The sequence below is a fragment of the Chanodichthys erythropterus genome, chromosome 23 (assembly GCF_024489055.1).
Source record: "Chanodichthys erythropterus isolate Z2021 chromosome 23, ASM2448905v1, whole genome shotgun sequence".
NCBI lineage: Eukaryota > Metazoa > Chordata > Actinopteri > Cypriniformes > Xenocyprididae > Chanodichthys > Chanodichthys erythropterus.
In genome coordinates this window covers 28,566,766-28,585,223 of record NC_090243.1, presented here as the reverse complement: position 1 = coordinate 28,585,223, position 18,458 = coordinate 28,566,766, and the positions used below count along the sequence as shown (strand labels likewise).

At 36.6% G+C, this 18,458-nt stretch overlaps 1 protein-coding gene across 6 annotated transcripts in view; it reads right to left on the bottom strand.

Moving 5' to 3' along the window:
* The window catches only part of pard3aa (par-3 family cell polarity regulator alpha, a), a 560,621-nt gene that overhangs the window by 121,525 nt on the left and 420,638 nt on the right, over positions 1-18,458 (bottom strand). For 4 of the 6 annotated variants that reach the window (XM_067377333.1, XM_067377327.1, XM_067377330.1 and 1 more), the window contains one exon: positions 17,334-17,462. The exons of the other annotated variants lie outside the window; for them this stretch is intronic. In XM_067377333.1, the coding sequence (XP_067233434.1) occupies positions 17,334-17,462 (129 nt within the window). The remainder of the gene's footprint in view (positions 1-17,333; positions 17,463-18,458) is intronic. 6 annotated transcript variants of the gene reach the window in all.

Below are 18,458 nucleotides of genomic sequence, written 5' to 3'. Positions count from 1 at the left end.
TGAAGCCTAAATAAAGTCGTCAGATATAAAAGACTAACAGTAGGCTATAAACGGACTACAGCACACCATGGTCGCAGATCAACGTCGTCACCACCAAGCGTCCTCAAACTTTATTTAGAAAACAACTCTATTTAAAAACATGCTCGCTGATTATGATCTGCGCTGTGTATGAATACTTATCCACTTTTTCATGAGAAATGCTGTCCAAATGTCCTGTTTGTCATGATGACGTCTAAAGTCCCCACCAAAGGAAGTAGTCCCTTTTAGCAATTTGTTAGCAACCGCCGATTTTAAGACACAGTAAAAGTTAAAAAAATCACAAGTGGGTTATAACTGGTGTGTTTTATGTCATAGATCAAAACGTGAAAGTATTTAGAGGCTTTGTTAACAACAGACCTTATTTCAGGCGATTTTGCAAAAACCCATTCAAAAAACCCATAGACTTTACGGCGTTGGAACCGGAAGTCCTAAAATGCTAACTCGCTTCCGGGTTTTGCCTACAAAAACGCATCATCCCTGAGGCACTCTATTGGATGAGGAAGACATTCCTGTTTACACCTGGTGTTTGAATCTCGCACTTCTTGTCAACTTTCAACCACTTCCAGATTTCTTCGAGGGGAGGGTCTATGGGCAGGTAAATGTATGGGTTTTTTCAGATCTTTTGATCTAATGGACAAAATAAGCTCACGCAATTTACATGTGAATGTGTCTGGAGAAGATGGAAAAACATTCAGACGGAGCAACTTTCGTTTCTGCTCTGACAGCCGCAAGACCACGCTGAATGCGTTGAGTGCGTGTTAGAAATCAGGAATGGTATGAGAACATTGCGCTCTTCAAAACGAACTCCGGTCCGACAAAGTTTAAATCCTGTCTCTCTGGCGTGCTTCCCATAAGGTTAGGTCAGTAGGCGGTCTTTATTGGCTGTTCGAATGCATTCGGCCACATGAGCATTTACACTATGAAAGCAATCTGGGCGAATGTGTTTTTGACTACCTCTGGAAGTGGACAAATGTGGATAAGCTCAAAACATTTTAGACCTGTTTACAACTGTATTTAGCATTCTCAACTTGTGATCCAATCGACCAAACCGTATCTTAATACCAGGTGGAAACAGGGCCAAAGAGATGACTCAATGACTCTGACGCAATAACATCATAAACTCACTAGTGTGAAAATGCCCTATGGGTAATCTCTTGAGATTCTTTTCCACCTTTGTGATACTGCCCTCAAAAAATGCCATCAAAAGCAATAGAACTTTGTCCATCAGCAATGTATAACATTTATTACAGCCCGGAAGAACCAAAGCTTTTATGTGAGACGCAACGAATTGGAAAACAGACCTCTTGATCTAGCCGAGACTCCCGACTGCACTGCGAATCACTGAGCTCAGGACCACCTACTGGCATCATGAGCTGTTAAATGTCTGCCAAACCTGCTTTATTTCACTACTATTGGATCCCTCTAAATGGAAAAGGAAGCAAGACCACTGAGGCCTTCATTCGAGCCTCTACTTTTGAATACATTTCAAACCGCTCATGGTAAAGGTTGTGGTCTCTTTCTTTGGAGAAGGTTGTCAATGCACACATTCCCTAAAACTGCCAGTAGGGAGTCTTCCCAAGAAGAAGGGAGTGATTTCTCCTTCAGATCGCTCTGATCTTCCGCCAACCGGCTCTTTCTGCCTTCCCTCAGCCTCTCTGTGTTTCTCTGTGCAGGAGGTTTTCAAAGGCCGCTCCTGGTGCGCTGAACTGAATGAGTCTTTTTGTGTCTAATAGGCCACATGTGTCGTTCTAAGTGCTGTGCTGAGGGAAAGGAGATCCTCAGGAATGGGACTGATAGTGGAATAAGAGGAAAGGCCGGTGCGGACAAGAGGAAAGACTCCTGTAGGGTGACCTCTGTCTTTGGTACCCACCTATCTCATCAGATCCAGATGGGCTCTGGAACTCGAGGGATGCCCCATCACAAAAACCTGAGCCTTTTGTAAGTATTTAAGTACCCTACCTCCTCACCACCCCAGGTCAGGTTTGACCTTTGACCCTTGACATCTATCTGACAGTCGTTTGATTGACAGCTGTACTGAGCAGAGAAGAGCCGTAGGATTTTCCCAGCTATTGAGACTGAATGTTTCCACACATTCTCATAAGCGCGATCTAATTTACCAACAATGAGCGTTTTCTCTCTGTCAGAGTCTAATACAATTACAATGCCATTGACTGTCTCTCTCTCTCGCTATGCTGCTTGAGGAAATCCAATTTAATGTGCAAGAATTGTGTGCATTTATGACTCATGTTAATAGTCTGGGAAACACTTGGAAATCAACATGAGCATATTTTCATATGTGTGTGTGTAAATTGTGGGAGTTTTAAAGTCAGCATGAAACGGAAGTTGCAATAGTCATTTCTTCCCTATTGTGACGTATATCCAAGTGAAACAGATTCAGGAACAAGAAAAAATGTAGGGCGGGGCTTGATTTTGACCATGGGGAACTGATTGGATGCTTGTGGTTTGCTATTGGTGGATCTCATGTGAGTGACAGGTTTTGATTTTGAATAAAAGGGTCATGAATTGAGAAATTTTGATATATACAAGAGGTCACTATAAGAAAATCATGTACATTTCAGAACCAAAAACTTCCTTGTTAGTCCAATAAAAGCTTTTATTGACACCAGGCCCAGTGAATAACTCATCCTCAAATGCGGCTATATAGGCGAAACGCCGCCTTTGTAGAAGAAATCAACACCTACTTCATCATTGCAACGTAAGCCGTGACCCTGCCATAGTGAGATGAGAGAGAACAGTGATACAACAGGACAAAAATAGCATTACCTTTCAAAGGATCGTAATGCTAGGAATATGGTAATTTATTTTTTTAAAAATGTGAATGTCTCAGTTGAGCTTTACTGTGGATTTCACTGTGGATTCTTTGGTAAATCAATCACATTTCGGGGCAGGCTTTGCAAACAGACTTTTACGATATGGACTCGACAGTAATGCAACAACATGTAAGTAACTGTGTTAATGCATGATCTAATATGTAATGATTGATGTACAGTCAGTTGTTCAGTGACTAAACAGTCAACTTAACATTGTTTCTCTTAGTATGATGAAAATAATCTTTTATTTAAATGTTGATTAAATTATATATAGAAAGCGATCAAAGAACGCTCCTTTTACAATCGCTGGAGCTGTCAATCAAACAGCAGTTTATCAGTGACTAAGTTCTGGATTTGCGCCAAAACTCCCATTTTATTCAACAAATCTCTTAGTTACATACATGTTTGAACTGTTAGTTATGATGAAAGTATTCATTAGTGTGTAGAAATTGATTTGCACTGACAAGATCACTGCTTCCATGTGCTTAACATCTTTGTGATCAGCTTCAATGTTCATCACTGCAACCTTTCATGACACAATCTAAATATAATGCCGTAGATCTAAATGCATTGCTATAATTAAAACTTTTCACTAGTTAACCTTGAGAAGTGTAATAGTAAAAACATGCTAAATGTTTTTGAGAGAGTAAAAAAAAGATGCAAAGATGTTAGCCAATCACAGCTGTGGGTGTTTACACTGAAGTCTCAGCAGACACGCCCCTTCAAATAGAGCGTTCAAATCAGAGGGCTAAAATCAGGGTAGGAAAAATGTCTTTTATTTCTAAATTATGACAATTTTTGATGTAAAAAGCATACTAACATTACACTGCAATAAAAAAAAAAAAAAAGAATTTTGATTTCATGATGACTTCTCTTTCTGTCTTTTTCCTAACTTTTGGTTCACTGAGTTCATCCCTTGAACCATTACAGGTTGTTTGTTTCACATTTGAAGGTTGATATCTTATGCTGGCGAGGCTCCAGTCCACCTGCCGTCGACTTAAAAACTGATGTCAACCTCGCTGCCAGTAAAAACCGTGTTATGACAAGTTACGGAAACTCAATAGGAGGACGACGCCTCCGGCGCTGTGCCTATAATGGCCAAATCAAATCTGCAAGAGCGATATCTGTGTTTGAATGGGGTAATGAGCACATTGAAGAAGAGGTCTAGTCCAACCTACCCCCTGGAGTACCAGACTAAAACTAATTTAGAGCAGTGGCCTGGGGATGATAAGTGGGCCTCGAGGCTCTTTGTGTGTTTTGTGTATGACAAGAAGGTTAACTAAAACCAGCACGATGAAGACACTGGTCCAGGTTATGAGACTGGCCACAGTTAAACATACAAACTCACAGTCACTTTAACACTGTGGCCTATAAGCTGTAACCAGGCACAATGCAAAAGTGTCGCACAGCAAAACATTTTGTCATTATTACGTAGTTTTATAATAAACAAATATAATCTAATTAGTAAGTCTGTTTGACATTATGGGGTAGTCAGGGTATGTGTGTTTGTGTGTGTGTGCTTTTGTTTATATGACATTGTGGGGACCAAATGACCCCACGATGTAATATAAACCTGAGTTCACCTACATCGTGGAGCAGCCACCGGTCCCCACAATGTAAATTAATTAATAAAAATACTAAATGATGTTTTTGTGAGAAAATAAAGGTGTGCACGGTTTCCTGTGATGGTTAGGTTTAAGGTTAGGGGTAGGGTAGGGGGATAGAAAGTACGGTTTGTACAGTATAAAATGCATTGCGGCCAATGGAAAGTCCCCACAATTCACAAAAACAAACGTGTGTGTGTGTGTGTGTTGAACTATGACCATAACTGTGTGTATGCGCCTCAAAATTCTAGCTAAACCTTTCCAGAATTCCCCTTTCCATGTTTAGTTCATTACACAGTTAATGGTCCAGTGTGGTGTTAATGCAGGACACAGAAATAGCACTGAACACATTATTTCTGCTCTCCTTTACCATTCCCGATTTCGCTCTCTGCTTTATCTTCAGAGGTGGTATTAGGGTGAGCAATGATTTATTTTTATTTTTGTCATAGTTTTTGTCTTTTAATTGAAACATTCAATATTTCATCATGTCATATTTAATAGTTTCAGTACAGTTTACTCTTACTAAATGCTAGGTCATGATAATGTGCAAAAGAACACACATTTTAAACTTTAACAAACCAAAACGATAACCGCACTTTTAAAGCAAATTTAATAATTACGTACAATACCATTTAAAAGTTTGTGGCTGTTTATGTGATTGAAAGTCTTCTGCTCACGAAGGATGCATTTATTTGATCAAAAATATAGTAAAAACCATAATATTGTGAAATATTGCTACAGTTTAAAGGGTATATTTCGCTGCCCTCTTGACGTAGGAAGGGGATCTTATTATAATATAACCGCCCCTTAATCTGCACGTTTCCACCCAAGGCATCGCCATTTTGTTTTCGCAAGCGAGGCAATTCAACGCTGGATTTGCAAAAAAGATTAACATGACGTCACATGCTAGTGGATGAGTTGAATCAACTCCACAGCAACTACATACATTTATCCACTAACCCTTCAGAAACGTCCAGTTTCATTCTAAAAGTTCTTCCTGAGTCTCTCCATCAGTGTTGACTCCGGTTTGAACAATGTAAGGCTGAACACCGTTACTGACAATCCTCATTTTGGCTGCGTGAGATTCTCCGGCTTTGTTGTTGTTGAGCAACCGAAGCGTGAGCTGTTAAAGCTCCACCCTCTTCTGGAAAGGGAGCCGGGAGCAGCAGCTCATTTGAATTTAAAGGGACACACACAAAAACAGTTTGTTTTTGCTCACGCCCAAATATGGGGAAATTTGACAAGCTATAATAAATGATCTGTGGGGTATTTTGAGCTGAAACTTCACAGACACGTTCTGGGGACACCAGAGACTTATATTACATCTTGTGAAAAAAGTAATATAAGATTTGATGCTCAAGAAACATTTCTGACTATTTCGATATCATTATCAATGCTGAAAACAGTTGTGCTGCTTAATATTTTTGTGGAAACCATGATATATTATACATTTTTTCTTTCGTCAAATCAACTTCAATAATTAATGTGGTTCAGATAACATAATATTTTGAGTTTCTGTTGATTAAACCAATTGCCTTCATTATAATAACTCAAATTTTTAAGGCTACCAGGTAACTTACTTTTTTAAGTTAAATAACACATGATTGCTGAAGCAAATAACTTCCTGATACATTATTCACTCAGACCTTACTGAGGCATGGTCACATGGAAGACTGATACTAAAATTATAAAAGTGGAAGAGAAGAGAGAAAACATTATCAAAATATTAGCAAGAGGGATGAAAAAATCCCCAGTGAGCTGTGATAAAACAACAAAGAAGGACAGCAAATCCCTCTTTGTGACTTTCTGGGCTCAAAGCTAATTAGTGTAGATTGCTACTGTGTGTGTGTGTTTGCACGTGTGTGTGTGTGTGTGTGCATGTGTGTGAATGTGAAGAGGCAGAAGACATGAATGTATGTTAAAATCGTGTTTGTCTGTCAGGATGAGATATATGTAGATGTCACGTCTAAATGTTGCGGGTCCGCACCTTACACTAATTAAGAGTTTGATGTTGTGATTAGCTGACATCTGTCCACAGCGCCAGTGTGTGTGTGTGTGTGTGTGTGTGTGTGGGAGGCCGTTATAGCAACATATGGGTCGTCATGGCAGATCTGGGGTTGTTTCTAGGTAACAAGTGAACTTAGAGAAACAAAACTCCTCACCACCTTTGCTTTCATGTCTACAAGGCGCAGTTTGGCACAATTCAAAAACACCTCATTAGATGAGATCCATCCGTAATGCCATGCTGAATGTTTTATTTATAGGGTATCTGAGCTGAAATGTGTCCAAATGCTTCCCTGCCGAAATCCTGAAGCGTGCGGTATGCAGTACATCCTGCAGGGTCAAAGTGTTCATTTTGGGGATGGAATTAGTCATTGATCAAGGCCTGATATAAACATAAGATAAGGAATGAGAGATTTATGAACTCTCTGAAGAATTTAGAACGTTCTGCTCTGCGAGTCTGCAAAGGAGGAGAAGTTTGGAAATGAACTGAAATGTTTTGAAGTGAAGCACAGAGCCGAGCGATAGAGATCACACTCCGGTCCGCCCGCAGTCCTTCCTCTCCTCGCTGAATAAATCACGCTGTTTATCTTACGACATCGCCAAATTCCAGATAGACACAGCCAAATCACTCCCTCCATATGTCTAACAATGTTTAATTCAGTTGAGAGAGCGAACGAGACATTCACATCGATGGCCGCGAGGCAGATCTCACTCTTCAGTTGGTAGTTTTTAAGTGTAAATAAGATAACATGCCAATATTGTCTGTGTTACTTCACCACATGGAGAGTGTGTATTTTTAACATCCCTTCTTGACATTCGATATAGCGAGACGGGGAAAACAATTGAACAAATATTTCAGCAGTGCAATCGTCATGCTGATGGTCCTCTGCGTCCGACCACAAGCATATATAGCTGCAAATGTAATTACAAATATAATCTGGTGCACAATCAGTCCTGTCATCTGCCTTTGAACTCTGGAAGCTAATTGGTCCAGTCAAGCGGTGAACTGTTACAAAAGACTCCGCAACATAATGAGCTCATTTGACAAAGCAGAACAACAATGCTAATTATTTTGTAACAAAATTACCACCACAATGCGAGGGGAAAGATCAGCTGTGATTACGAGTAACACGTATTTATGCGTCAAAAAATGAAATGTTGGAAAATATATGGAAAGCCAAAGGGAATGCCAGGCGGAGTTAATGGAGAAAGATTCAAAAAATCAGTGACGGAAAATCAATTAATACATCAAGTTACTAAAATGAATGAATAAGGCAAGCATGGGGACACAGAGGAAGCAGGACCACGGTTCCCCCAAAAAAGCTATAAACACATCCTACACAGTGAAGTAAAAGATTACAATGTGTAATGTAAAGTTATTTAGAAAGGAAAAATAAGGAAAGGTTTGGATTAGAATTATTATATATATATATAGAATTATTATATTATATTATATTATATTATATTATATTATATTATATTATATTATATTATATTATATTATATTATATTATATTATATTATATTATATTATTATATTATATTATATTATATTATATTATATTATATTATATTAATTATATTATATTATATTATATTATATTATGGCTATTTATAATGAAAAAAACATACTAATTACTTGTAAAATAATTTATATTATTGTATTATTGTAAAGGCATTAATAACTAAAACTATTAAATATTGTGTCCATTAATTGAAAATTAAATTAAATTAAATTAAATTAATAAAAATAAAAATTACTAAAACTAAATCTGAAATAATTACAAATTAAAGCTATCTAGAATTTTTTTTTCAAAAATAATAAAAATGACAAAATCACATACTGTAATATAAAATAATTATATTAATATAATTTGTATTAATAATAATTTGTATAATTTGTATTTACAAAGACATCCATAAAGAGGTACATTTCTACATCAGTGCTCATTACCAGTATTGTTATTTTTAACTAAAACTAATTAAATAACTACTTACTACTTAAATATTGTCTCCGTTAATAGAAAATAAATAAAACAAAATAAAATAAAATAAAATTTATAAATGTTGAAAATAAGAAAATAAGTTGAAGTTGACTAGATCTAAAACTAAATCTGAAATAATTACAAATTATTATAAAAAAAAAAAAAATATATATATATATATATATATATATATATATATATATATATATATATATATATAGTAAAAATGTCAAAATCACATAAAATTACAAAAACTTAAATATTCATGAAAACTGACAATGCAAAAAGCTAATTCAAAATATTAATAAATTCTATATATAAAAATGCTAAATTAACACTGCTCTTTAACTCATGTCATAATCCTTCATGACCATACAATAGCATATATTAAGTGTTGTAGCACATCAAACCATTATAAAACATAATTTCAGCTATAAAATACAGATTCTACAAACCCGATTCCAAAAAAGTTGGGACACTGTACAAATTGTGAATAAAAAAGGAATGCAATAATATACAAATCTCATAAACTTATATTTTATTCACAATAGAATATAGATAACATATCAAATGTTGAAAGTTAGACATTTTGAAATGTCATGCCAAATATTGGCTCATTCTGGATTTCATGAAAGCTACACATTCCAAAAAAGTTGGGACAGGTAGCAATAAGAGGCCGGAAAAGTTGAATGTACATATAAGGAACAGGTGGAGGACCAATTTGCAACTTATTAGGTCAATTGGCAACATGATTGGGTATAAAAAGAGCCTCTCAGAGTGGCAGTTTCTCTCAGAAGTCAAGATGGGCAGAGGATCACCAATTCCCCCAATGCTGCGGCGAAAAATAGTGGAGCGATATCAGAAAGGAGTTTCTCAGAGGAAAATTGCAAAGAGTTTGAAGTTATCATCATCTACAGTGAATAATATCATCCAAAGATACAGAGAATCTGGAACAATCTCTGTGTGTAAGGGTCAAGGCCGGAAAACCATACTGGATGCCCGTGATCTTCGGGCCCTTAGACGGCACTGCATCACATACAGGAATGCTACTGTAATGGAAATCACAACATGGGCTCAGGAATACTTCCAGAAAACTGTCGGTGAACACAATCCACCGTGCCATTCGCCGTTGCCGGCTTAAACTCTATAGGTCAAAAAAGAAGCCATATCTAAACATGATCCAGATGCGCAGACGTTTTCTCTGGGCCAAGGCTCATTTAAAATGGACAAGTTCTTTTTGGAAAACTGGGACGCCATGTCATCCGGACTATAGAGGACAAGGACAACCCAAGTTGTCATCAGCGCTCAGTTCAAAAGCATGCATCTCTGATGGTATGGGGTTGCATGAGTGTGTGTGGCATGGGCAGTTTACACATCTGAAAAGGCACCATCAATGCTGAAAGGTATATCCAAGTTCTAGAACAACATGTGCTCCCATCCAGACGTCGTCTCTTTCAGGGAAGACCTTGCATTTTCCAACATGACAATGCCAGACCACATACTGCATCAATTACAACATCATGGCTGCGTAGAAGAAGGATCCGGGTACTGAAATGGCCAGCCTGCAGTCCAGATCTTTCACCCATAGAAAACATTTGGCGCATCATAAAGAGGAAGATGCGACAAAGAAGACCTAAGACAGTTGAGCAACTAGAAGCCTGTATTAGACAAGAATGGGACAACATTCCTATTCCTAAACTTGAGCAACTTGTCTCCTCAGTCCCCAGATGTTTGTAGACTGTTATAAAAAGAAGAGGGGATGCCACACAGTGGTAAACATGGCCTTGTCCCAACTTTTTTGAGATGTGTTGTTGCCATGACATATAAAATCAACTTATTTTTCCCTTAAAATGATACATTTTCTCAGTTCAAACATTTGATATGTCATCTATGTTGTATTCTGAATAAAATATTGAAATTTGAAACTTCCACATCATTGCATTCTGTTTTTATTCACAATTTGTACAATGTCCCAACTTTTTTGGAATCGGGTTTGTATATTTGTCCATGTTAATAGCTTTACTGCCGAATTATATCAGTATAATATGGGATAAAATTTATGCATAAAATCAGTGATTTGCCAATGAAGACCTTGGGTAATAGGTGTACAAGACAAAAAAGTTCAGAAACACTGTGGGTCTTTTGCCTGGGAAACCTTACCTTCAATCCCCACACCCTGTGAACCTTCAAAGCTCATGCTAATGGTTAAAAAAAGAGGAAGCTAGTTGAGATAACTGCTGTTGATTATAACAGAGGAACCCAAACAAGAGTGAAAAGGAAATCAGGAAATGCTGAAGAGTGGAAAGAAAGTCAGGAAGACTGAGCAGAAAAAGAGGTGTGGAAGTCACTGATTAGCCACTAATGGAGCCAAGAAGATAAGCTAATAGCCATGCTAATATACTTCAATGTAGATGTTGGATGAGAAGTAGTGTACCATGAAGGTTCTCATAATGTTTGCTAAGGCCATTTTTGATGTGTGTACAAAGCCTGATCAGCCAAATGTAAACACACAGAGGCGGATGAAAGCGACTGGTATATCTTTAGCTGGTTATGGTGCCCACACACTTCTTCCCATGCTCATGCTGTAAATGGCCCCCTGCCATGGTGGTCCGCTCAGTCAAGTTACATATGGTGGACAGGGCTGCAGCCATGCAACAAGCATAAACAAGGCCCCATAATGGTCACCGTATTCCTGCAGACATACAGGCGAGAGCTTCAGGCTCTGTTGAAGCCCTTGATGAGGGATGAAAAATTCAGTTTGTTGAGGACTAACGAAGGATGGGAGGTAGTTGGGGGGGGGGGGGGGGGGGGGGGGCTACGCAGCTGCTTACAATTTACTCGATTGTGACAAAAACAAATGCCACTGATGACAACACTTCATCAACTTCCAAATCATGCCTGCATGCACCAGTGCTGCTTTTGAGCAGTTTTGCATATTTTTATCCCATATTATTCCTATATGTGATACAAAAAGGCCCACTGCATTGGAATTTAGCTCTAGGTCATCTGGTAGCCAGGTTCACAGATGTGCCCTAGAAAAGTAATTACATTACACTGTTTCACAATCATAAAGTGTCCAAAATACTTTTTTATCATTTCAAACCTAATTTTGTCTTTGAAAAGTGTGCATGTGCTATTTGTCATTAAAGGGTCCTTGATTATGATTTCACTTTTTTAACTTTAGTTAGTGTGTAATGTTGCTGTTTGAGCATAAACAACATCTGTAAAGTTACGACGCTCAAAGTTCAATGCAAAGGGAGATATTTTCTTTTACAGAAATCACTTTTTAAGGACTACAATGACCTTCTTTCCAGGTTGGTGACATCACAAACCCCAAAACTTACATAAACCCTGCCGCCGAGAACACGCAACAAAGGGGGTGAGGCCATGTTGGGCTGCTTTAGAGAAGAGGAAGAGTTGTTGTAGTAGAGTGTTGTTACCATGCCGTAATTTTACGATATGTCACCACTACGTTTACATTACACCTACACTGTCATTTTGCTATCTCTAGAAATGAAAAAAAAAAAAAAAAAAAAAAAAAAAAAAACCATTTAATTCAGTTGGATAACAGTCACTTCAATCCCATCCAGCTCATCCAACACGAACTGCAGAGTCGTAAGAAGTGCAGCAGGAATCAGAGTTCACTGATCACGTGACGAGAGTACGTGACGAGATGACTGACAAGACCATGGCGGAGGGTCAGTTGCACAACAGAGCCTAAGCATGTGACAAATGTCTAATCTTGTAGAATGTGCGCTCAGCACAGCCGCCCCCTATTCACAGAGTATGCACAATCTCGAAAGTGAAAGCGAAACGCGAGTGCACATTCAAAAGCAAATTCGGTAACACTTTCTATGAAGATCATGCTTATAATGAATTATAGTCCCATTTATACTTATTTATAAGTATTAATATTCTATAAATATATTTATAAAGCCTCATTAAGACCTATACCGCAATATAAGAACAGTTATAGACACATTTATATTATTTTAATAGTTACTTATAAACCATTCATTTGCTTGTTCAATGTGCATGTTCACAATCCATTATACACTGATTTATAAATGATCAAATATACAACAGTTCCAGAGACACTTGTTTGCTGTACCAATTAGTTATTAATAATGATGTCTTTAACAGCTAATGTTTGCATTAGAGGTCATGAATGGTAATTTTGATTGATTAAAAAATATATTGTTGCAGTGTTTTGCTAGTATGTAACATTAAAAAAAATATATATTTTTTTTCAGCTGATTGTATTGATTTATGTTTTTAATTATTATTATTATTTTATTACAGAAATTATTGTTCATTAGTTACACTTAAAAGAAAACAACTTAAAATGTATAATGAGCACATCTTCATGATTTCTTGACATTTTCTTTAGGAAAATTGCATCCTGTGTTTTCACTTTTCTTAAAGCCATCAAAGATGCATTTCTAGACATTGGTAACTGTATTATTACTCATAATAAGTATTTATTAGAACACAACATGGCTATTAAAGGTGCCCTAGAATTAAAAATTGAATTTATCTTGGCATAGTTAAATAAGAGTTCAGTACATGGAAATGACATACAGTGAGTCTCAAACTCCATTGTTTCCTCCTTCTTATATAAATCTCATTTGTTTAAAAGACCTCCGACGAACAGGCGAATCTCAACATAACACTGAATGTTACGTAACAGTCGGGATCATTAATATGTACGCCCCCAATATTTGCATATGCCAGCTCATGTTCAAGCATTAGACAAGGGCAGGATGTCTGGATGTGCACAGCTGAATCATCAGACTAGGTAAGCAAGCGAGGACAACAGCGAAACATGGCAGATGGAGCAAATGAATCAAATGTAAACATCCAAATAAATACCATACTTATGCGATTAGACATGTTGCATGACAAACACTTTGTAAAGATCCATTTTGAGGGTTATATTAGCTGTGTGAACTTTGTTCATGCTGTTTAAGGCAAGCGCGAGCTCCAGGGGCGGGGAGCAGGAGAATTAAAGGGGCCGCAGCATAAATCGGCGCATTTCTAATCATGCCCCAAAATAGGCAGTTAAAAAAAGTAATTAAAAAAAAAAAAAAATCTATGAGGTATTTTGAGCCGAAACTTCACAGACACATTCAGGGGACACTTAAGACTTATATTACATCTGTTAAAAAAGACCTTTAATAAAAGGCACCTTTAATAACAATATATTCAATTAGGGTTAGAGTTAGGTTTAGGGTTAGGTTAGGGTTAGGGTTAAATAAATCTGAATTACTAAAAAGTCATTGTAACTATAATATAATAACGTTATAGTAATGCAGGTTGCATCTTTATAAATACATTGATGGAACCATACAACTGACTAATTAATACTTATAAATCTCTATATAATTGATTATGAACATGCACATTAAAAAGAAAATGCACGGCTTATTAGTAATTATAAAAATAATATAAATGTAACTATAATTGTTCTCATAATACATTATATGTCTTAATGAGTGTTTATAAACATGTTTATAAAATAGTAATACTTAAATGGTGCTATAATTCATTATAAGCATGGTCTTCATTGAAAGTGTTACCGCAATTTCAATACCCCAAATGTTCAATGCTCCCTGATGCATGCAAATATCTCCTAATATAAAAGTTATCTTAGGCTGAGTTGTGTAGTTGTAACCATCTCTTAACTCTGTATCATGCTTGAATTATGGTTGCACTTATTGTTTGCACTTAAAAAAAGACTAAGAGAAAACTGTATTATTAATATATATAGCTCAATAATCAATTTGTGTAAATTAGTTCAGTTAGAAGGTCAAAAGTTGTAGAAGCTCATAAATCATGTACAGTTCTAATGTCTGAAGAGACGTGTGAAATCATACAGAAGACAAACCAGTCAGTTGAGTTTGTCTTGTGAGCTAATATATATATATATATATATATATATATATATATATATATATATATATATATATATATATATATATATATATATATATATATATATATATTAATAGCATTACAGCTGAATGATATCAGCATAATATGGGTGTAAATATCTGTTTAATATCAGTACAAATGCGCTTCTGGCAAAAACAATTTCTTCATTACAGTTTGGAATAACATGAGGGTGAAAGAATGATAAAATTTAAATATTTGAGTGAACTCTTCCTTTAACATCACTATGACCATCAACCTAAAACTAATAGCAGAAAAGGAGAATTAAGTCATCCAACAATACGCCAACATATGCGCTAAAGCCAGCACTTCCGAGTCATAGATGAATTTCATAAACATCCTTGAGGGTCAGGTGTGCTAAAAAGCAGGCTGTGCCCTCCCTGCCAGAAATAGATAGGCTAATGGTGGCGCGTTATGAAAATTAATCTAGCCAACCTTTGCGCTGCCTTCTCCTTCTGGATCACTAAAAGCCCCTGTCAAAACGTCAAGTCGAATTAACGATCGGTCGTGTCAGGGGAAGGCTGGGTTTGGCCGCGGCCCATCTCGCGTCCTCTTCTTCCTCCCTCTTCCCGGAGCCCCGCGGCTTGTTTTAGCGCTGCTGGATACATCACCTCCAATAGCCATCAGCAGCACCTATCACCTGATCTATAATTTCATAAGTGTGTAGAAATGGCCTTGTCCCCGTGCCTCGTATAATCAATCAAAGCCCCTGCTCGTCCACGTATGCGCACTCACACACGCGACTGTCTAACCTGTAGCACGGCGTGTAATAACACCCCTAAAAATAAGGCTGTAATTGATTTTCCTAGCTGTCAGTTTCCCTGGTGAGAGACTTTGAATATCGCATCACCATGTGCCGGCCGGGCAGATTATTATTATAACAGACCGATTTCCCTCAAGGATTCCCTGCTATCAACTCAAGGAAAATGGCAGAGGTGAGAAAAGGAAAACAGAAAGATAACAGAGCTTAAACAAAAACAGAGCAGTGCAAAGTAACTAAACAATATGAAAAGGGCAACGTGGGAAATATGAAAAACAAATCCAGACAAATGACTGTAAATAAGAGCAGGGGTTAGCAAATGCCGTGCAGCCGGCCAACACTTTTCTCCCAACATTTCCCACCTCTAAGGGCTCCAGGTGGTAGACACATAAGAGAGGGGCCCTGGAAAGCCTGCTGTCTTTGGGGTAGAGCTGGCAATGTGTTGGGCCTGCAGCCAAAGCCTGATTCCCAGTGCCCATAGTGGAGAGTGTCAGAGACAAGACAAGCGCTTAGAAATGGGGTTCAGATGTTGCTTTGAGTGGACACAGGCTTATTGTCATCGCAGGGCCTGTGTGATGCCTCCACTAAAGATGGGATTGTGCCTATTGTTATGTTTCAATTATGTGGCAGAGGCTTGACAACAAAGTTCATTTGTTATATGGCTGTGCAAATTAAAGGCAGGTCCAAATGCACATTTTAAGGGCATTTTCTACATGAATCATGAATACATAGAAACACATAGAAAACAGCTTTTTTAAATTGTAATAATATTTCACAATATTGCTGCTTTTATTGTATTTTTGATTAATATATATATATATATATATATATATATATATATAAATCAAAAATACAATAAAAGCAGCAATATTGTGAAATATTATTACTGTTTTCTATGTGAATATATTGTAAAATGTAACTTATTCTCGTGATTAAAGCTGAATTTTCTGCATCATAACGTCAGTGTCACATGATCCTTCAAAAATCATTCTATTTTTTTTTTTCATCAAAATATAATAAAATCAGTAATATTGTGAAATATTATTACAATTTAAAATAGCTGTTTTCTATGTGAATATGTTGTAAAATATATTTTATTCTTGTAATCAAAGCTGCATTTTCAGCATCATTACTCCAGTCTTCAACGTCACATGATCCTTCAAAAAGTTGTTCTAATATGCTGATTGGATGTTTAAGAAACATTTATGTTTATTATCAATGCTGAAAACAGTTGTGTTGATTTTTGTGGAAACCATGATTTTCAGGATTCTCTGATAATTACAAAGGTCAAAAGGACAGCACTTGTTTGAAATAGGAATGTTTTGTAACAATCCTACAAGTATTCATTTAATAAAAGATATTAATGAAAAAAATAAAAATAATATATATATATATATATATATATATATATATATATATATATATATATATATATATCCTTAAATGTTGATGCTTAATCAAACTTGTAGGATCAATAAAAACAAATATCCCCTCTGGACATCTCTACTGTACATATAAAATAGTCAAATATTATAATAAAAATATTATATAATAATATAATAACATAAAACATAATATTATTTTATCTTCCATTATATTATATTATATTATATTATATTATATTATATTATATTATATTATATTATATTATATTATATTATATTATATTATATTATATTATATTATATTATATTATATTATATTATATTATATTATAAAAATTACGGCTCTGCTTTTACTCATCTTTGTCTGAGAGAGAAAATAACATCTGCCTAGAAACAACGTATAATAATTTGAGAGACAGGGAACTGAAATAACTGAAAATGCGTCTAACACTGTAACAAAAATAACAACAGCCGTTTCATTCAGTCCCTCACTAAGGGCCTCCATTTAGTCCGCGGCCCGAAAGAACCTCCATTATCAGGTTCGTTCCTTCCGTTCAGGAGCACAAAAGAAACAAACAATCCATATATGATCAATTTAATGTACCGTTATAAAAGCTCTTGACCGTTTACACCAATGACATCTAAGAGCTTTCCCAGAACTTTTACCTCCCAGGATGCCATTTAGTTAATTAGACAGTTTGCTAATTCTCCGGGCTGCGGTGGTTAGGCTTAATTGAGAGGCTTTTTACGGGGACCAGGAAGCAGGCGCTCACCTCTCCTGTTCCAGCCTCATTCTCTGCATCTCCTCTTCAGTGGCCTGAGTTTCCTCCATCTTGCTCTTGCTTGACCCCTTCCGCTCCATCTTGTCTCCTTGCCTCTCGTCTTTGCGGTTTTTGCCAAACCTGTGGCGGCAGCAGAGACAGAGTGTGGGATAAATTAAGATGGACTTCTAGATTGTTTGTGTTTAAGACGGTAAAAGGAGTAAACCTTTCTTTCTTTCTTCCTCATTTTAATAAGAGCACTGAAATACCAGGAGGAAATTAAACTGTCAGAATACTTGACATATCAAAAAGAGAAACGGTGAAATATGGCAACAATAGATTCAACACACCCCTTTCATTTTCCACAAAAAGTCTGCAATATAAAAAGTAGCATCTAATCTTAAATAAAATAGTAGCAAGAGTAGCAGGTATCTTAAATAACACTACTTTTTTCTAACAGCACTGAAATAAAGTATTGCTAGTTATGTCAGTCAAAAATGGAAATTGAGCAGCAGTATACATCTTGACAGAATCCATTCCAACTTATTTCACAAGTCAACAAAAAATGTGTTTTACCTAGTGTTTGATTCACCAAATTTTACTTGTGCTTTAAGGAATATTCAGGGATCAGTAGAAGCTAATCTCAATCTGTAGCTTTATATTGGTAAACGTGACAAATTCACATGTTCAAAGATCAATCTGCGTGAGGAACGCATCCCCCATTTTTCCTGAGGAATTTCCCCGTACAAAGGTAAATGTGACTTGTCCCTTATGCCACAAATGCTTTCAATTGAGTTGAGCTTTTATTGAGTTCAGAATATTCCTTTAACAAGACTGACACCATTAACTACCTTTGTTGGCAGTGACTTTGTAAAGGAATTAAGAGGAAGTGGGTAAGCAGAGCTTTAGAGATAATGTTTTCTATGTATGTGTGTGTGTTATCAGTCCCCAAAGACATTACTCAACTAACTTCCTCAACTTTTGTCCCTTCCTGATTGAAATCTTAAATGGTTACACTGTCCTGCGTTTGGACAGGATGTGGTATAGACGGGCCTCTCTCAGTCAATGGAACAACACCGTGCGATTATCAACAGTTGCCCTTTGGGATTCAAAAAGGCTCCAAGGCATGAGGACGGC